Source organism: Culex pipiens, chromosome 1 (assembly GCF_016801865.2).
Source record: "Culex pipiens pallens isolate TS chromosome 1, TS_CPP_V2, whole genome shotgun sequence".
Classification (NCBI taxonomy): domain Eukaryota; kingdom Metazoa; phylum Arthropoda; class Insecta; order Diptera; family Culicidae; genus Culex; species Culex pipiens.
Genome location: NC_068937.1, coordinates 29,625,909 through 29,651,527, shown reverse-complemented (window position 1 = coordinate 29,651,527; position 25,619 = coordinate 29,625,909). Strand labels below are relative to the sequence as shown.

Sequence of the window (25,619 nt, the reverse complement as noted above, 5' to 3'; positions counted from 1 at the left end):
GGATGTTGGATCCGGACATCGTTTACATGCATATAATTGAGATCCGGATATTTGTGCAAACACATTTTTATACATAACTTTGGAACTACTTATCGAAACTTCAAACAATTCAATAGCGATTTATGAGACCCTAAACCAAGTCGAATGCAACTGGTTCGATCAAAATCGGTTCAGCCAGTGCTGAGAAAACTCAGTGAGAATTTTGGTCACATACATACATACACACACACATACACACATACACACACACACACATACACACACACATACACACACACACAGACATTTGTTCAGTTTTCGATTCTGAGTCGATATGTATACATGAAGGTGGGTCTAGGAGCTTTTAATAAAAAGTTCATTTTCAGAGCATGATTTTAGCCTTACCTCAGTGAGGAAGGCAAAAGTACTTGAAACTTTGATAAAGGGCACCGTTTTAAAGTTATAGCCATTTTCAGGTAACTTTTTTGAAAAAAAGTCGCAGTTATTTTTTTTTTAAATTAGTGGCCATGTTTGCCCATATTTGAAAAAAAAAGATTTTTGATAAGCTGTGCAAATTCTCTACATTTTGCTTTTTTGAATTTTGTTAATACGACCCTTAGTTGCTGAGATATTGCCATGCAAAGATTAAAAAACAGGAAAATTAAAGTTTTTTGAGTCTCACGCAAACAACCCACCATTTTGTGTTGATATCTTAGTAACTGTTGGTCCGATTTTCAATGTTAAAATATGAAACATTCGTATAATTTTCCGATCTTTTCATAAACAGTATTTTGAAATTTTAAATCAAGACTAACATTTCAAAAGGGCTTAATTATTATTTTAAAAATTATATATTTTCCCAAAATTTTACATCAATATTAAAAAAAAGGGTTGCCAGATTGTGTAATGTTACCATTGATGGAAGGCCTTTCAAACATCTTTCGTTATTCATGTTTAATCATCAGATTTTTTAAGATTATTTAAAACCTTGAGACAGGGTTGTCAGAATTTAGAACTTTTTTTTTGCCTTTCTTACTATAAAAGGTATAGGATTTGCTTTTGGATTTGACATTTGATCACTCTTCGCAATACGAATATGTCATCGAAGAAAACTTATGAAAAATCTCCAGAAAATCTTGGACGAAAATAATATGTTTTCCAAAATTGACATGAATTGGCTTTTAACACCTAAACTACCAAGCTCGAGAAAAAGGGGGAATTTGTATGGAAATTCCCCCTTTTTCTCGAGCTTGGGAGTTTAGGTGTTAAAGTTTGACATCAATATTACTTAACAGGGTTGCCAAATTGAGTAATTTGTGGAAAGCCATTAAAAAATCTTGTTCATTATATAAGCAATAAAACTGTAACTTATGTTTATTTTGTTTAAAGTATTTTTGAATTCCAAATAAGTATTACTGCGGGCGTCAATAATTAGAGTTCACGCGCGGTGATACGACCGCAGGATAATGGTCGCATGACAGCCGCATGACAACCGCAGAACAAATTTTTGGCTGTTGTCAAAGGTTGCCTTGAGTTTTCAGCTGACTTTTTGGAAAATATTCAAAACAAACCAAGTTGACAGCCAAATCAACGCAGAATTTCAGTTCAACTTGCTGATTTTTACACTGCGGTAGTTAGGCGGCAATAATCTCCTGTCACTCACAGTGAAGGAGAAACGTGATTTTATCTCGCAATAAGCAATACTTATAACTTAAAATAAAGTTGCCAAAACGTAGTTTTTTTAATTTATGGAAGTCGAATCAGCAGACTAAAAAAATAATGACAAATGATATTAATTATATTTTCTCGAAAACTAACATCAATTCGCATTTTTTTCATTTTTCATTCCTAACGATAAACTCAACTGAGGTGAGCTGTTTGTTGACACTTTGTTTTTAACCCATTTACATTGTTTTGCTAAATTTAATGTTTTATTTTGACCACATGGACATCGATTTTTTCATTATTCAGGGTTGCCAGACTTTAGAACATTACGATTAATTTGAAAGCCATTTTTGAAAATTCTCATGATAAACAGTAGAACTGTGTCGGAAAACAATTTCGCTTAAAATGCAAGAAAAGTTTTATAAATTTCACTTTATTGATCAAAACTTAGTACAGAGTTGCCAGAAGGTTGTTTTTTTTTTTAATTTTATTTACACGTTACAGCGAGTTGAAATGAATGAAATGTTTTTTTTTTTGGTTATTTTGAACAAACAAATTTTTATATTAATATTTCTTCCAAAATTAATTTTATGAGTTAATTGAAGATATTAATATTTGCAAAAAAGAAATGTGACCAAAAATATCTAATCTTAGAATCATTTCCCACACCATCTGTCGAGTTCCTCCTCCTAATGTGACTTCCAACCTCGTCAATGCTTCTTTCTGCCAAAGTGCTGTTGACTGTAATTTTGGTGGGCACCGTCATTTTTCACTCACAGTTCACACACACACACACGTCCACCGGTTGTTCTCGCCATTGTGTCACTTTGAAGGCACCACTAGACACCGAAAGCTCCGACCTCAAGATCAGAACGTGTGAGGCTGAGTAATTTTAGGGTTTATTTATTTGTCACCGTCTTCGGCATTATGCCGCACAGACTGTATATACTTATAAACTAAACGTATAAACAGATATAAAACATTAAAAACATAAAGGTACGTCACAACACGTTTCTAATTTTAGTTTTAAATAGTTCTTTTGTCATGTCGAAATTAAAAAAGCACCAAACTGGGTTGAAATAACGGCAGCAGCGATCGATCGGGTGGTTTTGTCCGTAAACGGTAGTGTGCCTAGCAATCCTAAACGGCAGGTAGGTTCTCAGCGCACGTTGGGGCTCGTGAAGGCTCATTTTCTGACGGATCTCCGGGCAGTCTACTCGGTTTGTAAGAACGTCAAACACAAACAGACGTTGCAGGAAAATCCGGCGATGTTCTAGAGATTCTAATTGTAGTAATCTTCGGCGGTCATCGTAACTTGTTAGGTACGCAGGGTTCCTCCAGGGCAGGCGACGTAGAGCGTATAGTGTAAAGCTTTTCTGCACTTTCTCCAAGCGGTCACACAGAACTGCGTAATGCGGTGCCCAGACTTGCACAGCATACTCGAGAATACTTCGTACCAGAGAGATGTACAGCGTTTTAAGTGCCCGAATGTTCTCGAAGTCCACCGTGTTACGTCGAAGGAATCCCAGCGTTGCAAAGGCCTTAGCGGAAGTGACAGCGACATGCTTGTCGAAGGTGAGCTTGTGGTCCATCATTACGCCGAGGTCTTTGATGCAGTCGACACGAGTTAATAAGTGTGAATTCATCTCATATCGGTAGTGAATCGTGTCCTGTTTCTTAGAGAAGCTGATGACGTTGCATTTCTCTTCATTCACCTTCATCCCGTTCCTAACACACCATTCGTTAATAGCGCAGATATCCTGCTGCAGGGCGACGCAATCGATGGCAGAGGAAACAACACGAAACACTTTGAGGTCATCTGCATACAGCAACTTTTGGGATTTGAGGTGAGTGCAAATGTCGTTGACGAACAGTAAAAAGATCAATGGGCCGAGGTGGCTTCCCTGCGGCACTCCGGATGTCACGGCAAACTGGAGCGATCGTGAGCTTCCTATGCGAACAAACCCTGTTCTGGTTTCTGCCGGTGGGTGGTCTTCAAAATTGATTTCCTTGTTTTTGCAACAGTACTTCTTGAGTCAAATTATCTGTAAATGTGCAATTTTGTTATATTTAAGGTTATCTTCAATTTGATTCAGACCACCCTAAACTGCCGAACCGAAAACCTTCAGACTACACCACTCATCAGGTTCTAAACTTTGTGACCGTTGAGACGTCGAGCGACAAGAGTCATCATGAATTGTGAATTACCACCATACATTGTGTGTGTGTCACTGTTCTTTTCGGCGAATTTTGTTCGTTTCGTCAAAGTTTAAATAATTCAATTACCTACGTGCCGCGATGATGCTAGATTTATGTTTTGAGGTATATTAAAAAAAAACAGTCATTTAAAAGCCTTTCCTCAGTGAAAAAAAAAAACAACAAAAAGTCAAATCCTTCCACTAAATTTGACCTTCATCCAAAGTCTCGGTGACCAAACTACCTTTTTACTGTTTATTTTATTCTTTGCAACAAAAAGGGGTATATTCATCTTTCACCTGTCTTCTAGGGAGCCAGACCAGAACTAAAAGTGTCAATTTAGACCAGGTTTATGTACGGCAACGAGAGCCCGGCCATATCTCAACCAGACGGCGGCAGTTCATTTTGCAAAAAACGGAAAAACTTTGTCCACCTTCGTCACGCGGGTACCCTTCTGGAACGGTAAACACCGACCTTTCGTGACATAATTGGAAGAGTAGAACTACCTGACTGGTTGGGGGATTGTGGTGTGAATATTTGAATAAAATTCTTGAAAATCAACTCGTCGACGTGCCACCCCAAGCTACGATGTTAAGGGGTGGGCTTGATCAACCAATCCCACGACAGAGTTCAAGCATCGTTCATCACCATACATGATTCTAATGTTGCCTACGGGCTCGCAACATAGCAAAAGCAAAAGTCAAACTGGAAAAATATGGCTTTTTGCTGCTGTGTGTACTCGGAACACACCCAAAGTAACACCAAGCAGATGGTTTCTGCCTTGCTGCTCATTTCTCCACAGCGCACAGTTATTGACCAGCACCTCGTCCTCGTCGTCACCACCCATTTATCTGCCTTAAGGCCTTAGTTTCAGAGTAACGAAAAAGAAAGAAGGCTTTCAGATGGTATGATAGCCATTGCAGTAAATTTCCGGATAATGAGTTCCTTCCCGCACCCCTAAAACAAAGCAAATCGGATCCTCCCTGAACAGCTATGACCAGGAGTGCCAGTAATAGGGCCATAAGTGGTCATCCATCCGTCAACCTGATGGAAAGACATTGCTGTGGGCTTGTGGAAGAGATCTGGGAGGGAATTTCCGTAATCGGGATAGTTATTGGAGCTTCATTGTTCTGGGAATCAAAATCAAAATCAAAATCAAAATCAAAATCAAAATCAAAATTAAAATCAAAATCAAAATCAAAATCAAAATCAAAATCAAAATCAAAATCAAAATCAAAATCAAAATCAAAATCAAAATCAAAATCAAAATCAAAATCAAAATCAACATCAACATCAACATCAACATCAACATCAACATCAACATCAACATCAACATCAACATCAACATCAACATCAACATCAACATCAACATCAACATCAACATCAACATCAACATCAACATCAACATCAACATCAACATCAACATCAACATCAACATCAACATCAACATCAACATCAACATCAACATCAACATCAACATCAACATCAACATCAACATCAACATCAACATCAACATCAACATCAACATCAACATCAACATCAACATCAACATCAACATCAACATCAACATCAACATCAACATCAACATCAACATCAACATCAACATCAACATCAACATCAACATCAACATCAACATCAACATCAACATCAACATCAACATCAACATCAACATCAACATCAACATCAACATCAACATCAACATCAACATCAACATCAACATCAACATCAACATCAACATCAACATCAACATCAACATCAACATCAACATCAACATCAACATCAACATCAACATCAACATCAACATCAACATCAACATCAACATCAACATCAACATCAACATCAACATCAACATCAACATCATCAACATCAACATCAACATCAACATCAACATCAACATCAACATCAACATCAACATCAACATCAACATCAACATCAACATCAACATCAACATCAACATCAACATCAACATCAACATCAACATCAACATCAACATCAACATCAACATCAACATCAACATCAACATCAACATCAACATCAACATCAACATCAACATCAACATCAACATCAACATCAACATCAACATCAACATCAACATCAACATCAACATCAACATCAACATCAACATCAACATCAACATCAACATCACTGAAACTGAAACTGAAACTGAAACTGAAACTGAAACTGAAACTGAAACTGAAACTGAAACTGAAACTGAAACTGAAACTGAAACTGAAACTGAAACTGAAACTGAAACTGAAACTGAAACTGAAACTGAAACTGAAACTGAAACTGAAACTGAAACTGAAACTGAAACTGAAACTGAAACTGAAACTGAAACTGAAACTGAAACTGAAACTGAAACTGAAACTGAAACTGAAACTGAAACTGAAACTGAAACTGAAACTGAAACTGAAACTGAAACTGAAACTGAAACTGAAACTGAAACTGAAACTGAAACTGAAACTGAAACTGAAACTGAAACTGAAACTGAAACTGAAACTGAAACTGAAACTGAAACTGAAACTGAAACTGAAACTGAAACTGAAACTGAAACTGAAACTCAAAATCAGCTAAAGCTAAAGCTAATGCTAAAGCTAAAGCTAAAGCTAAAGCTAAAGCTAAAGCTAAAGCTAAAGCTAAAGCTAAAGCTAAAGCTAAAGCTAAAGCTAAAGCTAAAGCTAAAGCTAAAGCTAAAGCTAAAGCTAAAGCTAAAGCTAAAGCTAAAGCTAAAGCTAAAGCTAAAGCTAAAGCTAAAGCTAAAGCTAAAGCTAAAGCTAAAGCTAAAGCTAAAGCTAAAGCTAAAGCTAAAGCTAAAGCTAAAGCTAAAGCTAAAGCTAAAGCTAAAGCTAAAGCTAAAGCTAAAGCTAAAGCTAAAGCTAAAGCTAAAGCTAAAGCTAAAGCTAAAGCTAAAGCTAAAGCTAAAGCTAAAGCTAAAGCTAAAGCTAAAGCTAAAGCTAAAGCTAAAGCTAAAGCTAAAGCTAAAGCTAAAGCTAAAGCTAAAGCTAAAGCTAAAGCTAAAGCTAAAGCTAAAGCTAAAGCTAAAGCTAAAGCTAAGCTAAAGCTAAAGCTAAAGCTAAAGCTAAAGCTAAAGCTAACGCTAAAGCTAAAGCTAACGCTAAAGCTAAAGCTAACGCTAAAGCTAAAGCTAAAGCTAAAGCTAAAGCTAAAGCTAAAGCTAAAGCTAAAGCTAAAGCTAAAGCTAAAGCTAAAGCTAAAGCTAAAGCTAAAGCTAAAGCTAAAGCTAAAGCTAAAGCTAAAGCTAAAGCTAAAGCTAAAGCTAAAGCTAAAGCTAAAGCTAAAGCTAAAGCTAAAGCTAAAGCTAAAGCTAAAGCTAAAGCTAAAGCTAAAGCTAAAGCTAAAGCTAAAGCTAAAGCTAAAGCTAAAGCTAAAGCTAAAGCTAAAGCTAAAGCTAAAGCTAAGCTAAAGCTAAAGCTAAAGCTAAAGCTAAAGCTAAAGCTAAAGCTAAAGCTAAAGCTAAAGCTAAAGCTAAAGCTAAAGCTAAAGCTAAAGCTAAAGCTAAAGCTAAAGCTAAAGCTAAAGCTAAAGCTAAAGCTAAAGCTAAAGCTAAAGCTAAAGATAAAGCTAAAGCTAAAGCTAAAGCTAAAGCTAAAGCTAAAGCTAAAGCTAAAGCTAAAGCTAAAGCTAAAGCTAAAGCTAAAGCTAAAGCTAAAGCTAAAGCTAAAGCTAAACCTAAAGCTAAAGCTAAAGCTAAAGCTAAAGCTAAAGCTAAAGCTAAATCTAAAGCTAAAGCTAAATCTAAAGCTAAAGCTAAAGCTAAAGCTATTGAATATTTGATTTGAATTATAAATCAACATCAAAATGAAAAAAAGAGGTAATTTTCAACGAACCACACTTTTTACCTTCAAAAATTCAACTTTTTTACTGTGTTTTACTTTGAGTCTTATTGTTTTTATTGAGTTTTACATTTAAGTTGTAATTTAATCATTAATTTTTTTTATTTCATTAAAAAAAAAGATATTTTAGAATTAAAATTAAGGAAATAAGAATAATCGAACTTCGGATAATCGAAACTTCAGATAATTGAGGCTCCGGATAATCAGGTCTGGATCATATCCCCTACTTTTTTGGTCAAAATATTTAAACAGTATTTTTTCCCAGGTTATGTACACACTTTGTTCCGATTTTAAAACTAATGATTTAAATTTAGATTTTTTTCATTTCATTAAAAAAAAAGATATTTTGTAATAAAAATAAAGACGAAAATACAAAATTCATTACAGTTTTTCCATCTGCTGTTGCAAAAACATTCCGTTCCAGCTTCAAAACCCTTCTTCGCTTAAAATTCAATTATTCAAACCAGAAGCTCGTCAGCCCTGACCGCACAGGAGGCGAACACCCGCACCCAGTTGGCCTGTCCAGAACTGTAAGGACACACCTGGGTCTTGGTCTCGGAATAAAGGGGCTCAACAGATGACACATTTCCGGCCGAGCTGAGACGTCATCGTCGGCGGCCACAAACGGATGATCCCAAGCCCAGCATAATTAATCACTAATGAGCATAATCAGACAGTTTGCTATCCCCCGGTCCCCTCTTTCTGGAAGGGACAGGTCCCCTCTCGTCACATGTCCTTGAATTGTCCTGAGTGGGAACCTGTACGAAGGAAGTGAAGCGATACAAGAGGAACATTTAAAAAGGCATAAAGAAGGTATTAGACTATGACAAACAAACAAACTCGCACTTTTTCGTGTTTGACAGTTTGCCAAACTCGCAAAATTGCAAACAAAGTAGGCAAACTGTCAAAAAGTGCGAGTTTGTTTGTTTGTTTATAGTCTTATACCTCCTTAACTTTCAATGAAAACAAAGGAGGCAAACTGCTAATAGGGCGTAATTTTATCGAAAGTTTCGCCCTTTTTACATTATTTTGACAGATATTGTTTAACGATTCGAGTCTTGAGCGCAGGATTTCATCTCCTTTACAAAATTCTTGAATCATGATGATGATGATGATGGGGATGAGAAGGTGTCTCATTGTAATCTCATTTCCATAGTTGTCTCCGGATCCTTCTGGTGGTGAATGTCGTCGTCCGGAAATTTGCATGATTAATGACTTTGGTGAGACTGTGTGTGTGAGTTTGGAATCCTTTCGTCTGTTGATTTTTTTTGTCCCTTTACCCCATCAACCAGAACACACACCTTGACAAGTAGTGAGGAATTAATCATCATCAAGAGTCACGTGGTTTTTATACCTTGAGCTTCCTGATCCGGAGAGCTGTCCCCGGCATTATACACTCAACGGTGGAAGGTGATAAAAGAATCCCAAAAGGATTCACCCGGCAAGTTGAGCTCCCTTCTTTTCGGAATCCGGAATCGATTTTGCGGTTTCCGAACGACAAAGTGGAACTTTTCTAAGCTGTTTCGACGAAATACCTGTTCTTTTTTTTTGCACTCCTTTTTCCACCTTCTTGTGGGATGGTTTATTTCACCTGCTTCTGTTTTCTACCTTGAGCACAGTAATCTGATTTAAAATTCTATATTGCTAACCCCTCTACGTGGGAAACATTCCCGCACACCCACACCGACCGTCTTTGACAGTGGCTAAATCCGGAGCAAAGACTTATTTGGATTGCCTTCCGGTTCCGGGCTTTGTGGTTCGTTCCCGAAACGAAAGGTGGATGGAAGGACTGGACGATGATATTATACTTTGTTTTTCGAATGTTAACTGATTTAAAATAAGATTCATTTGTTTGTATTTTACAATGTTAAATGGTTAAAAAATTGTAAAATAATCGTTTGGGCATCAAAGGCGCAAATGACATTCTTTCGAGTAGGATTAATACGACGAATGCTGAAAAAACGAGTTTTATATCGAGTTGCCTGCAACTACATGAAAAGAAACGGGAGCTATAATGAAATTTTCATCACTGCTATCATGACATATTTGCTGCCTGATCCTTTTACGGATCTCTTTAGGAAAAGATCCGGCAGCAACTTTGTTTGGTTTGATGTTTTTTGGGGGAGGCGAAAAAATATAACAACTCGCTTCGTGTATCAGTTGCATCAGTCAATGTTTCTATTTCACCAAAACAACACAAGGGAAACGTCAAGCGCCGCTCAATAAGCTATCTAATATCGAAGAAAATCAAACAATTTGCTGACAATAACTCTACCAATTGAATGGAACTTAGCACGTCTCAATTAATAAACTCTCTATCTAGCTTCCTCTAGTACCCATTTTTTCAGAGTACTGGTGCTCATTTTGATTTTTCTTAGATTGTTTTATATTATAAATGATTAAAATGTGGAAAGCTGAGCTCTTCAATTTGTTGGAAATCTTTTGTTTGCTAATTTTATTTGTTTCATGTAAAATTTGCAATGCCTAATATATTGTTTTTTTCTGGGTTCAACTTTGGCCATATTTTAACCTAATATCCCCTACTTTTCCTTCAAATTATGTTTACAGTATTTTTTCTGTTTTCTGTTTTGACAAAGTGGCTTTTTTAAAGCTAATGGTTTAAGTTTATGGATAACAAAATGTTGATAACACTAAAAAATCGATAATATGAGCCTGAAAAGATAATAATTACAGTTTGTAGAACAGGCCAAACACTACCAATACAAATCAAAAACAAGATACATGCAAATCACACTACTTAAAGCAAGGCTGCAGACAAAAATAATTTCAGGGATAACAATTTGATAGAAATTATGTTCCAATAATATAAGCAAATCAAACATAAAGAAAATATAAATCGCATTTTTCATAAACATTTATTTGTTTAATGAAAGTGTTTTTTTTTGTAAAAACTTTTTAATATAAATTAAGTCACAATCAATTTTGAAATTGCGAATGTTTGACAAAAGGTCGAATGCCAAAAGGTCGCATGGACAAATGGTCGACAAATCGAGATTGCTCACAATATTATTACAAAAAAATAAGGGAATAGAAAAACTCTTAAAAATTGGTTTGGAAGTTAGGCCGTCGCAAATATTTTGTGAAGTTTTTACCCACTTCACAAAATATTTGCAACGGCCTGACTTCCGAACCAATTTTTGAGAGTTTTTCTATTTCCTTATTTTTTTGTAATAATATTGTGAGCAATCTCGATTTGTCGACCATTTGTCCATGCGACCTTTTGGCATTCGACCTTTTGTCAAACATTCGCAATTTCAAAATTGATTGTGACTTAATTTATATTAAAAAATTTTTACAAAAAAAAAACACTTTAAAAATCAAAATTGCAACACTAGTTCATTAAATTATTTTTTTTTGTTTTGTTTTCAACGTTTATTAAATATGAATTCTGGCATGTCACTGCTTGAAAAAATAATAACAGTCACACACTAAAACCTAAAACAAGAAAAATAAAAAAAAACATCACGGTGCAAAAAATTTTAAAAATCAAAAATAAATTAAGAAAGATTAAATCTTGGTGAAATTTTCCATTTTTTCGATAAAAGCAAAATGATATTGAGTAGCATTTTAATAAGGTCAGCATTTGTGTCTTTAGCCCTTATTTAGCCGATTTTAAATGACCTTAATTGAAACATATCTTCAAAATGGACAAACACAAACATTTCTGCAGAAAAACGATGAATTTGATCGGAATACATGTATTGGAATACTGTTCTGTTGTAAAATATTTTTGGAAAATAAATAATTTTAAACATTATGATTTTGAAAAAAAAAGTTAATTTTCAAAATAAATTACTTTTTTAAGGGTGATTTTTTTCTGAATTATTTTCATCACAACCTACAACTTTGCTGAAGACATCAAATGGACCGAAAAGTTTGTTGCCTAGATACAGATTTTCGAATATTTATGTACGTCCACGGCTTCCAAAACTGTATGAAGACTTGTGTGGACGAATTAATCATAACCTATGACCAAATGATTGATCCTATAAATCAATTGGTCATGAAAAACCATAATTTCAATTTTGAAGGCTATTTGTTTTATGTACGATCCGTTAGAGTTTAAGTCTGAATAAAGCGTAAATATTGACAAAAATAATTATTTTTTATGCTTTAACAGAATCAAATGATGAAAAAAGGTACATTGTAGGAAATTTCCCCAAAAATATGAAAATTGTTATCAAAAATACATTTTTATTTGCCCTGAAATCAACATCCTAATCCATGTCAAAGAAAAAAAAATCAATGTTCAAATTTACGCAAAAATGCCTACATTGTTGATTTTTTTTAAATTAAATTAAATCAATCTATTTTTACTAAAGCCGTTAATAACGTGGGCAAAATAAAAAACACATAAAAAGTACGATTATCTGAAGGTTACTATGGACATTTCGGATTTGGTTAATCAAATCATGAAAAAAAGTATTTTTTTGAGCTTTTTTTTTTTTAATTGTTGAATGACGGATTCTAAGAGAGAATCTAGACTGTTTGTCTTTGATAATGCTTTCATTAGACTGCCGATTTTTTATTATTTAAGGTGTAACTTGATCAAATATGGCGAAAAAAAATGGTTGAAAAACTGTCCTGTTTCACCTTAAAAATGTTTTTTTTTGTTCCACCTTAAATAAAAATGATTCCATAATATTCGATGGTTCAAATCCGAAAATAAATCTGAAATAACAATATTGATAAAATGAACCAATGATGGTGCCAGGGCATCAAAGTCCCTTTAAGCACAATTTTAATCGGGTACTCCCCACCACTCCCACTAATCCCGGCTCTCAATATTTCAGTTTGCATAAAACCCTTCGCCACTCGAATTGAATATTCTTGCCGCCACCCCACGTGCCGGATCAACGCTAAAGATTCCGCCTCGAGTTAACCTCAAAATCGATCGATTCGAAAGCAAATTTCCCGCCCTCTATTTCTGAAAAGTTCCCAAGGGAAGGCGTTCTGCTAGCTGCTGCACGTGGCAGGATACTTTCGCCCATAAAATCGTTCCGTGATGAGCTCCGATGGATGGAATTTGATAAAGAAAAACTATCATTTTTCCGCCCCACAGGAGAAAAGTTGAATCTGCTCGATGGAGCGTGAACTTGCTGGAATTCGATCTGTTGGTTGTTGAGGCTGTGCGATGTGGTGTGGTGAGTCTATTTCCAGCAGCAAATGGGATTTGGATTTGGTTTTTATTGCTTTTATAGGCCCGGGTCGGAATGAGTTTTAGATCGATTCGATTATGCTGTTAAATGGGCCTTCGAAAAGGTAACGGGGGAAAGTTTTCTAATGTGATTGCAATACAATTGGAGTTTGTTTAACTGGAATCTTCTCTAAAAGTTATTTTGGGTGATTCTACTGAGAGCGAAATCAACAATTTAACAGAAAATTTGAATGATGGGAAATTCACCACAATAATTTTGATTTCACCACAGGTTTTTTACACGCGTTTGACAGATGCTTGAAACATTTTGAAAAAACACTAATTGCATAACTCTTGGTGTCGTAATTAACCCTTGAATCCTCTCAAATCTATTCTAAACAATCCACAAACCCCGTTTTATTATCTTTCTCACAGCAATTTTCTGTATCCCGTGAAAAATTCACACTCTCTCCAACCATGAACAACTGTCGCATCCTGGTCGATGTCGACTGCAGTCGCTTCGAGGACGATGCCTTCTCGCTGTTGGACAAGTCCGCCGAGGTCAACGTGGTGCGTGACCTCAAGTCCTCCACGGTCGTCCCGCGGTTCGATCAGTAAGTTCCACACAAAAAGAGACAAACGGACGTGAAACGAACTGCTTTACTCAACTGTCAAACGCGACGGTGGTGAGTTTGCAAACTCACCATTGAATGAGATTTGAAGTGTTTCACATCTGTTTGTCTTTGGTTGTACGTTCCGTTCCGTTTTCTGGTGGTGGTTCCAATGTCTACTAACCCTTCAAATAAACGGAATTTGTCCACCGTAGAACGAGCTTCCCGCACCTGAACACCTCCTCGAGAACCCAGCTCAAGCAGCAGCTGCTTCGGGAACAACTCAAAGCGTACGACAAGAGTCCCTCCCCGTCGCCGTCGGTCTTCTCGGTGAAGCTTCCGCTGGAGAACATGGACATCGATCTGCCCAAGAAGGTGCTCCAGGTTGAGACCCGGCTGGAGAACCCAACCCGGTACCACGTGATCCAGAAGCAGAAGACTCAGGTCCGGGAGTACGTGACGGCCGCGCTCAAGATGACCAAACCGCCGGTTCCCCGCGAGGCCAGCCACTCCCGGATGATGATCCTGTCCAAGCTGTACGACTCGTTCATCAACACGAAACCGTCCACTACTGCTGCTAGCAGTGCTTCCGGAAGTGCCACAGCAGCTCCCCCGGCTCCAGCTTCCGGGGCGTCAACGCCGTCCTCGGTCACCGAGCAGGAGTGGCGGCTCGAGATGAAACTGTCGACCCGCTTCGGCAACAAGCTCTACTCGACCTTCATCGAAGAGCTGGACTACGTGCGGGAACTGCTCGGCATGATCCGGTTCGAGATCCCCAAGTGGGTCTTCGTGGTGACGGAGTTCGAGAGCGAAATCTCCTCCTTCCAGAACACGAAGGCCGCCGCCATGGAGGATCTGCTGATCAAGCAGGCGCTGAGCAACGAGAAGAACTCCAAGCACGAGAAGTTTATCGAGCCGGAAGTGCGCGATCGGATCAAGAAAGATAACCATAACTGCAGTAGGTATTGGGGCGTCGAAGTGAGGGGGATTGGGTAAGGTGGTCCCCCTTTCGGAACTCGATGACTCGTTGGTGTTGAGCGGTGTAACGTATAGCGAAGACTGATCAAAATAACTGAAATACTCTTGCACGTCAGGATGAAATCGATATTTTATTATAATTCAACAACATTACATTCCAAATTCCGTTTAGCTTCTTTTGTCTCTTCCCCATGGCAGCACAAATTCGTAGACTTCAGCTCTTTTCTAGGTTCAAAAGGTACCCTCGTCCCCTTCGGTTTCCTTGAGCTCAGCTTGCTGGTGAAGTTTGTCAGCTCCTCCCTGTTCGAATGCATGCTGATGGTCCTTGCGGTCGCGTTACGATGGATAAACCTGTCGTTTGAAGTTTAAGTTCAAACTCGTTCCTGTTGATTTAAATGTGTTAGTCATCACGTTGTAAGCATTTTTTCATGTCATATACATATTATAAATTTCCTAATTGAAACTGAATACACTATTTGTAAAGCATAGAAAAAAAAGTTAATTTAATTATGAAGAATTCCTCTGTCTATACTGACGTACTGCCGCTCAAATCAAGTCCGTCCCATATGCAGTTTGGTTCAAAATCATGTGAATTTAAAAAAAAAAATAATAAAAAAATAGTAGTTTATTCCAGAAAACAGTAGCACATTTTATTTTTTCGTAAAATCCTAACACGTAGCCTTATGGGCGGGACAAATTTATTTTGCGTTTTTCTCGGCTTGCTGTTTTTACATATGGGACGGATTAGATTAGAGCGGCAGCGAAAATCATTGAACATAAATAATTATCAAAAAAATATTTATCACTTTTCACTAGAGCCATCTCGTTGTATCCAAATTTTTAAGCGAAAATGGCATTCGAATGGTGAACGCCCGAAATGTAAAAATCACGCAGTTGTACCGATATTACGAAAAAAGTGTGTCATGGCATGACAGCCACATTTTTTTATAATGTTGGTGCTACTGCGCAATTTTGACATTTCGGGCGTTCACCATTAAAACGCCATCTTCGCTTAAAAACCTGGATACGAGGACACTGCACAAAATGTCTGGTAGTGTGCGAGCATACAGTTTCAATCAACTGTCAAACGCGTGTAAATGGTGTAAATGCAATGGGGTGATTTTGAAATCACCGCGGTGATTTTTGTGTTTCAATTAGACTGTTATATTTTTGGTTGATGAATTGTGGGATGTGAGCTAGCTCGCTCTAAGGGTGGTATTCAACCTGCTTTTTTTTCTACGCCTAAAATAACAAAAATCAAATAGTGCGAAAGAAAATAAAAGTAGTGTGCAATGGAATGTTTTTGGAAGCAGCGCTCAAGCAGTTTTATCTGCTACTGGAGGAGGTGTTGCAGATGAAGAGGAAATACCTGGAAGATCAGTGAAACTACACTAAGGTCTACGATCGGGTGAAGCCGGTCAGAAATTGGTGGATATTGCGCTGAAGCCGCAGTATCTCATCTGCAGCTGACCAAGAATTGCCAGAGAATCTGTACTCCAGGATGTGATCAAGCTGCTCGCAGCTGGAATTCCGGGCACTTGCGAATAAAACAGGAAACAACGTCCGGGTGCCTGAGAGTTGCCTAGAAATTGGAAAACCAGTCGATCCAGAAACTTGTTGAGATCTATCCGAACTGAAATTTTAAAATTTTGCCTTCTTTTCAACAATATTCAAATACGCGCTGATCCCTGTTTGCCTGATGGGATTGGAAGTTTAAAGATAGATCGAGAACCCGTCTGGTTTTTGCTCTATGTTTAGGCGGGGCTGGACAATGCCCAACGACCTCGGAATTGGACCGCAAGGAGCTCTGTCATTCTGAAATGGGTCGTTGGAAGCAGCGCGAGGGCTGTCACCACCTAATACCCGGGACTGAGATAAGCTGTATCAGCATAACCAAGTCTGATACAAACTATACTTTCCCATAATTTCGCTGCCGGCCAGCGGGTATTGGATTGGACCACACACACATGAATTTTGAAAAAAAATACGACTGATTGTCTGTGTTTGTATGTTGACTTTCCATGTATTGGTGTTTTCTGGTTCGATATACCTCCTTGCTCTGTTGCTGTTTCTGATAGCTTTTTTTTTGGCGAGTATCTTTTAATCGGCGGGTGCCTTTAGACGGGCATCAATCTTAAAATTCATCAATATTTCTTTTTACAGCAAATTTTTTGATCTTTAAAAAGTATTGCAGTGGTTTGTATTATTGCATGCATTCCGATTCTTTTAGAGGTTAACTCAGGGTTTGCTTTCGAACAAAATACACGAAATTTTAAATGAAAAAAAAAAGAATTTGGTAACATTAATTATGTTCCAGAGTATATTTTGACGTATATTGTTGCAACTTTAAAAAAATTCCAGATTTTATATCAAAATATAAAAAGGGTTATTTAAATCGATCAAAATCGTCACTGAACAATTATGAAAAAAAAAACGTTACTTAATCCACCCTTAGGTGGTTGGTGCCTTCCTCACATTTAGAGGGTAATGCTATCCAAAATAGATACAAAAGGGCGGACCTTTCAGTGTTCTATCAACTTGATTCATTATTCATACCGTCAGATTGGGTATAGTCAGATCTTCATAATTCAGGGCTCTTATGTGCTTATAACTTTTGATAGGGTTGTCAGATCTGCAATCTATAAAACTCGTTGGAAAGGTCTTTTGATTACCTATCCAAGACCTGTCGCATGATAGATCCGGACAACGTTTTCAACAATATATATGAGATCCGGCCTGAAAAAAGTTCATAAATAACACTTAAGTGCGTATAACTTTTGATAGGGTTGTCAGATCTGCAATCTTTTGAACTCGTTGCAAAGGGCTTTTAATTACCTATCCAACGACAGGTCGCATGATAAATCCGGACAACGTTTTCATCGAAATATATCAGATCCGGCCTCTAAAAGGTTCATAAATAACACTTAAATGCTTATAACTTTTGATAGGGTTGTCAGATCTTCAATGTCTTGGACGCGTTGGAAAGTTCTTTTGATTACCTATCCAACGATAGGTCGCATGAGAGATCCGGACAACGTTTTCATCGAAATATTCGAGATCCGACCTCCAAAAAGTGCATAAATAACACTTAAGTGCTTATAACTTTTGATAGGGTTGTCAGATCTTAAATGTCTTAGACGCATTGGAAAGGTCTTTTTATTACCTTTCTAAAAATGTATAGCATGACGGGTTTTCTTACAAAAACCACCCTTTTTATAATCTTCCGGACTTTTGTTAAAATCGTTTTTTAGCATAACTTTTGAAGTACTTTACTAAACTTCATAATTTTCAATAGGGACTTATGGGACCCCAAGACGAATCGAATGAGACCAAAACGGTCCAAATCGGTTAAGCCAGTGCTGAGATAATCGAGTGCATATTTTTTGGTGCACAGACCCACATCCCTACACACACACACACACACACACACACACACACACACACACACACAGACATTTGCTCAGAATTTGATTCTGAGTCGATATGTATACATGAAGGTGGGTCTAGGAGGTAAAACTAAAAAGTTCGTTTTCTGAGTGATTTTATAGCCTTTCCTCAGTAAGGTGAGGAAGGCAAAACAAAAATCACAAAATATAATAATAAGAGTTTGGATAAAAGTATCATTCACGTTACAAATGAAACAAATAAAACAAGCTAAATGCTAATGAAAATACAAAAAAAATGAAAAAAAAACCTAACTATAGAATAAACCTTTTGTTCCTGAAAATAATCTTCCAAACAGAAGAAAAATAAAACAACAAATTTGTTATTCTAAATTAGATTTTTTTATGAAACTACCTTTGCATTCCCTTTGTCAAAGCAAGCCATTTTGCATCATAAGTTGTTCCATACAAGGTTCATACAAAATGGGCGTGTGAATATTCTAAATGTGTATGTTATGATGAAAACTATTTAGAAAAAAAAATTAGAAAAAAAGTTATACGGAAAAAATCACTCTTTATTACTCAAAAATAAAAAAACTCGTTTTTTTTTAATTCACTTTTTATCACCACAGGAATCAAATTTCCAAAACGTTTTTTTAGTTTTCGATTTTTTGGAATATTTTCCAGGGGGCCAAAAAATCGATCTTTTGCGATAGAGCTTGAGACGGTTCATCTACAATCTTCTGAAAACTTTTGTAAAATTTTCTACTTTTTTCTATAAAAATATTTTTTATATTTTAAGATACAGTGTATATTTAGCAAATAATAGTTAAAAATACGTTAATTTATCCTATTCAAAAAAATGTTTTTTGTCTAGAGAAGGACATAAATTTAAAATTGACCTAAAATTTCCGAGATATTGCGAGTTGAAAGATGAGGGCTAATTAGATGACACTGAAAATAAAACATTTTTCATAAATTTATTCTTGAGGCTGTATCTCAGCGACCAGCATTCCGATAAACAAAGTAAAAAAAAGAACTTGCGGTAAATTTTCACCGGTTCTCAAAAGTATTATTTGCAGGGGTGTTTTTCCTTCATGAATTATTACTAATTTATAAACCTTTGATTTTTTTTTTCAAAGTGACAATTTTGTTTAAATTCATATCTTTGGCATCGCATAAGAGTCCTTGTTTAGTCCCCTTAAACATTTGAATTTTAAAATGAATGGAATACGTTAACTTTTAGGATTAAAAATTCAAATAATAAAATCAAGATTTTACGGTTCTATCCCATTTCCCAGAACGCCATTTCCCAGAACACCATTCCCCAGAAACTCATCCCCCAGAATGACCCATTCTCCTGAAAAGTTTATTTTATTTCGTGGTGATCAGTTTATTTCAAAAAGTGATCAGTTTTAAAGTGTGATGCTTTTGATAAAACTAGTCGTAGACCTTTTAAAAAAATCTAAAATTCATCAATAGCAAACTTCTCTCACGCACCAGAATGTTGTTGTTTATTTTATTAACGTGACTTTAACCTAAAATGGTCATTGGTCATGGTTGAGCCGTGATGAAAATCTCACTCGAACTCTCAAAAGAACATCAATAAGTTGACGATATTTTCTTTAAACCTTCTGCATCGCTAGATTTGATTTTCTTAGCGTCTGACATTTTTCCGACTAGTGTGTTAGCCAGATCGATATTTTACCGATATTTCGCGAAAAGCAAGACTCTTTTGTGATCCTCTCTCAGTGAGGGCAAATTCATTTTTTTTAAAGAAGATTGTCACTGCTTTTCATAGTCTTAAATTTTCTTTCGAAATGATAAGGTTTCCCATGTTTATCAGAGTTTCTTTGAACACTTTGCTTGCGACGTAAATTTCCTCACCATATCGCACACCGCCATCTTGACAACCATCCAGTTTCGCGAGATTCTTTCTTTTTTCGCCCAGAAATCTCATCCTTTTTTTTGCACTCCACACCTTCAAATCTTGTCTACTCCGCTGATGCTGTTGGTAAATAGATAAATCTCCATGACGCGCCATCATCGTCCCGGACCAGGAGGCTAGGAAGTTGCTGTTGTTGTCGCCTTCGTTGGCGCCATAATTTTATTATTCCAGTTGCTAATTTATATTCATTTTATCAAGGTTTTTTGCGTGTTTCTGGTGATAAGAAGGAGGTGCGTTTAGTCTCACCTTAACCGGAGAGGATTTTGGGATGTTTGAAAATGGATTTTTTTACAAACTTTTTAACAATTTAAATTTTTATGCTGTTTCGTAATGATAAAAGGAAAATTCCACACGAAGCAAATCTTTGCCAAGAAAAGAACCAAATTTCAGGACCCCAAAATACGAAGAAAGCAGACACATTTCGAGGTTCATGTTTATGTCCTACCCCCCACCCTCCTCCGTCACGTATGTTGTATCTTTGAAGAAACAACCCGTTGCGCCCGGAATAGGACACTTTTGTTGTTTATGTTCCATGACTGGTGGCTTATGCTTATGCCCGAACGGAGGGTGACATCCTTCTCCTCCTTCAGTGTAGATATGTCTCTGTGTATGTGCGTTGTTTTGTTGCCTTTCCCGGTGTGAATTTATTTCCTGTTGTGCATACAAACATGTGACCTCCTCCCCCCCCATCTTCACGTGGTGGCCTCCAGCGGCGACCTTACACCCACCTTGTACAAAGAAGGTTGCTCTCTCCTCCCCCTCTACAGGGGGCGAGGACGCGTGTTTCATCTCTGTTTGATGATCAAGGACTGTGTGTGTGGGAGGATGCCCTGAATGTGCAGTTTATTTTTATGCCTGTGAGCTTGGGGTGTTCAACGCGGTTGTTGTTCAAGAAATAGTGAAGCTACAGCTGTAAACTTGGTTTATTTCATGATGGATGAGTGCATTCCGTAAGTAAATATAAAACAAAAATAAGAGTTTTATAATCACACATATCAAAGGTAGACCCTGATTGCTCAAAACCGTCCTCTACACTTGCGAGCACAAATCGGACGCGACGCAAATGCTGCTTTGATGCATTCCGTACCAATCGCTACTGAATAATCACTTCTCTGCTCTCCCTCTCACTTTGATTCAAGCTGATTCAAAACAGTTTGCGATCGTATGTGTTTCAATCATTGATTCGATTGCTTATAATCAATGTTATCAAAATCATTTTACAGTTTTGTTTTGTTTCAAACGCCTGATAAAATTAGGGATTGAAGCTTTCAGTATGAAAACAAAGTTATAAGTTTTGAATTAATTTCACTTGTTTAAAATAACTAAATTATAATACATTCACTGTTTCATGAATTATTTGGTTTTTAACTGGTTCTGGCATTAGCAAAACCATTATTGTATATTAAGCTAAAAAACATATTTTTTATCGATGATAAGGCAGTTAGAAACAATATCTTATTTTTATCATTAAATTATAAGGCCAATGCAAATTTTTATTCCAAATTAAGTCCCTTCTATATTTTCCAAACAAATCTGGCGTAACAAAATCTTTGCACGGTGTGTTTCCTACAACAAACTTAAGATGAAAAATTCGGCAAGTCTGATATTTGGCACCATGAAAGATGGGCTATTTCCCAATATTTGCGAAGTCCATCGAAATATTTTGACGGGGGCCTTAAAGCTACTTTTTTTAAAAGATGTTTTTAGAAATTTTCTTCAGGAAAGTCATTGAAAATCGATGGATTTGTGTAAATATCCATTAAATTTCTTATGTTTATGTCTATCGAGACTCTAAATTACATATTTGATCAATATTTGACCTTCATAAAAATATTCCAAGCAAAATTTACCACATTTTTAGCTTTCTTTAAAATAATCCCAATTTGTCATGAAAATACAGCAAAAGAGCCCCCCCCAAATTTAACCATAAAACATTGGTAAACTTAGAGCATTTCACATTTACAATGTTTTGCCATTTTACACAATTTCGTTTTAAACATTTTCGAATCAATCGGATTGTAGAGAACAGTTTCCAGAATAAGTTACCTGAAATATCAATTTTGGTTCAATATAAGCAAATTTCGCAAAAAAAAATAAAAAGCGACTTTCTGAAAAAAATAACAATGCATTGCCATTCAAATGATACACATCGCCTACTGATGGTTTTTTATGATTTTAAACTTACATGTTTTATCAAAATATTATCAGCAAAACAAATATCTGATAAAATTTGATGGAAATGTACATGAATCTATCGATCTTCAGCGACTTTTCTGATGAAAATTTCTATAAAATCGGAAAAAAATCTTCAAAAAAAAAGTTTTTCTAGATGTCGGAAATTAGCCAAAATATCAGACCTGCCGATTTTTGTGTCTTTATGTTCTCGAAAAAATACAACGAGCAATGTTGAAAATTTGAATTTCATTTTTTTGTAAATAAGATTGTGAACTATGTATTTAGAATACGTTGCATAACGTTTATTTATTTATTTTTAAAATTTTTTTTTGCGTATTTGGACCACAGAACGGAAACAGACGTGAAACCTTTAAAACAGTGACAGAAGCAAACTGTAATTCGATGCCCGTGTGCTCTCTTGTACTTAGCTTGCTAGGATTCCTATCTAGATAGAGCAAGAGAGCACACTGGCATCAAATTTAGAGAGCCTATATGGAGAGGCGAAATGTCACTCTTAGGGTTCCAATCGAACTGTCAAATTTGGGTTCCAATCGAGCAACAAGATCATGCAAGAACAAGATTGGAATCAATTGAAAATAATTTTGGCAAAAAAACGAGACTTATATCAATCACAAGTACTGTAAAACTGTCGTTGATAATAATCTGGTAGTTTTGTTATGTTTGTGCTTGTTCGGTACAACCTCGTTTTCAACCTTAAATTTGAATGACTTTGGGTGTTTGAAATTTCTCCCAGAACATTTCATTTTCCTATGTAGGTCCCTAATCAAATTATGTAATTTATATAGCATTCTTTGATAGTTTTTCCTTCATTATTTTTAACGGTGCACACCAACCAACGCTTTTGCACCCAGATTTTTGTTACAGACATTTTAGTATATTCAAAATTACGGGTACTATCGAGATAGTTTTTATTTATTCCCTAAAGTACTGTCTACAAAGTAATTTACAACAAAGCTTGACTTATTTTAAAATCCCGTTATTGCAGGATTGGGTCCGTAATTTTGACAATTTTGGAATAAGAAGACAACAACTTCCTTCGTTGCTGTGCACCCTTAAAGGCTAAAAATATGAAATTTTGATTTTTTTTTTGCATTTTTTTATTGGTTTCATAAAAAGTATTGTTGTGACGAAAACATGTTTTTGGCGAAAAATAAACTTTTTACGGTACTGTACATTGAAATTTCACAAGAATATTTTTAAACAAATCTTAATATTCGAAAACAAAACATTTTTAATAGCAAGAAAATGCATTTCAAATTGTTTCAGTTCATTGGACTTCCTTTTCCATCATAATATTGAAGTTTTATGATAAAATATTTGTGTTATCCCCTGATTTTTTTTGTCAATTTTGAAGGTGAGGGTGACATTAACTTTGAATTATTTTTTAAACGACTTTATTAGAACTTTGTTAATGGTAATTTTTTTAAATAAAGATATTGTTTGTATTTATTACGAAAAAAAAAATTTCAATGCTACGTGGCTTCACGACAACAAGAAATAGTTAAAAAATACTGAATCTAGTAATATTGGAGCCATAAAAAAAAACAATTCAGGTTTGACTTTAGATTATTTTCATCGATCAATCAAGAGCTTTGAGCTAGTGTTTTGGACAAAAATATTACATACTCAAAATTTGTGCATCACAAACTGAATGCGATCTCTGTGGTTTGCGCTTTAATCTCTTCTAACTAAAGGTGGGTCACATATAAGATGCAGATATAATCTTCATCTTCATGTTGATTCTGAATCGACAGGTGTAAGTAAAGTTGGGTCTACGAGCTTTCTTCAATAAGTTCATGTTTAGAGCAGGCTTTTAGCCTTTTCTCAGGTTTTCAGATTTTTGCTTATGATTTTTTTGTAATATGAAGTTAACCCAATCCTCCGACATATCAACACACTAGTTGATAACAAGACTTAAATATTTACTTTTTTCGTCACATTAATCTTCAAATCACCACGGTTTCAACCAACAGATAAAATATCCCAAAGGACAGTGTTCCCGGCGACATTTCCCTCCCCCTAGTCATCACCAGCTCATCTTCCTCTTTTTCTTCATGTGAATTAAAGTCGGGAGTGCATTTGCGGTGGTGAAAATTTGCTACGCAAAAGAAGAAGACAAACAAGAAAGTTAGGGTCGGGTCACATTTCCTCGCGCGCGGTCCCAGAATTAATGTGATAATAATGAGGGTTGGGTTGGGATGCGATGCTATGGCCTATCTTCTGCGTGACATTCATGTTGTCGTACACAAACAAAAACATTTGCTAGTGCACACATAGGCATACGTCGAGGAGTGCTTTTTGCTGAGCAACTTGCGATCGTATAGGTGTTGGAGTCATTCTTTCGAGCTTTCGGAAGCTACCCGCGTGCAGGCCTATGTATGTCTGATAGGGGAGAGTCGAGAAAATTGTATTTCAGTGATTTGTTTATTTTAGAATCAGTTTGTATTATTATTATTTAGCTTCATCGCCTAATTTTTATTGATACACACATTTTAAACTATGGCTAACTCAACGTCCCCTATGAAAAGGCAGAAAGTAGGTTGGTTTGAGGAAGCAAAATATGTGTTTGTTTTTTCCACTAACGCGACTTGGCTGACCCTTAATTCTTGTTAATTTGGGAGCACCCTTCACCGACATAACAAAAATATACCTTACTTGCTTTGTTGCTGCTCAAGTATGTTGTGCATTCTGAATTTGAAAAGCCTATTAGTAAGTAAGGTTAGTAAGGAAAATCTAATAAAATAGCATTCAACATTATTTGCACTTTTTCGGGAGGGAAAGTTGATTATTGATACAATAAACCGTGCGTCCCCATGAAAATTACTTAGAGCGCAAACGGTTTCATGGAGGCGCATGGTGCGCAGTGAAAATAAGCTTAATTTTTAAGGGGTTACATACCAAACAAATTAATATTACAGAAAATTTACTAAATCAACTTAAAATATGATTTTTAATCACTCCTGAAAGTTTTATGAAGATATTTTATGATTAAAGTAAGTTACAGACGATTCAAGCTGAAAATTTTGCCATGCGCAAAGCGAACTGTCAAACTTTGCGAGCGATATCTCGAGATGGGATGGACCAAATTGGCTGAAATTCGGGGTGAAGACTCCTAAGACATGTCCCGTGTGCATGACGAAGCCTGATTTAGAAATTTTGCATTTTTTAAAAATACAAAAATCAAAAACTTTCGATTTTTTATATGAAAATCACAAAAATATTTTAATCTTTTCTAAAAATAAACTTTTTGAAAATCTGCCTTCGTCATGCACACGGGACAAGTTTAATGAGTCAACACCAAAATTTTCAGCCTATTTGGTCAAGGCAGTGTTGAGATATAGTGGCACCCGTTTTTTGAAAATGCTAACTTCATATAGCTGTATATCGGCAATGATACAACCAAATGTCTTCAAATTTCTTTTGTTTATAGTTGAAAATGTATATTTTGATGTCCTGAAAACGGATTTAAAAAAAGTTTAAGCTTGTGCTCAAACCAACCTCTGGCATTTTTGCTGATTTACATGTATGTAACCCCTTAAATCAAATGGCACAGGACGGATTCAGCACGTTTTAAGTTGGCGATGGATTTCTAAATTGTTTTCGAATTTCTAAAAATATTATCTATTGACTATAATTTTGATTCTTCGGAAA

The 25,619-nt window shown here is 36.1% G+C and overlaps 2 protein-coding genes across 3 annotated transcripts in view; both read left to right on the top strand.

The window, feature by feature from the left end:
* Window positions 1-25,619, top strand: part of LOC120431687 (uncharacterized) — a 269,709-nt gene that overhangs the window by 32,157 nt on the left and 211,933 nt on the right. The window lies entirely within an intron of this gene.
* On the top strand, window positions 13,288-14,824 carry LOC120426029 (transcription factor E3-like). The gene is made up of 2 exons (XM_039590708.2): window positions 13,288-13,466; window positions 13,679-14,824. The coding sequence occupies exons 1-2, from the start codon at window positions 13,330-13,332 to the stop codon at window positions 14,457-14,459; spliced, it is 918 nt and encodes a 305-aa protein (XP_039446642.1). The 5' UTR covers window positions 13,288-13,329; the 3' UTR covers window positions 14,460-14,824.

Coding starts and splice junctions, on each gene's coding strand:
- LOC120426029 (XM_039590708.2), top strand. CDS start 13,330: ATGAACAACTGTCGCATCCTGGTCGATGTCGACTGCAGTCGCTTCGAG. Junction 13,467..13,678: donor GTCGTCCCGCGGTTCGATCA/GTAAGTTCCACA, acceptor TGTCCACCGTAG/AACGAGCTTCCCGCACCTGA.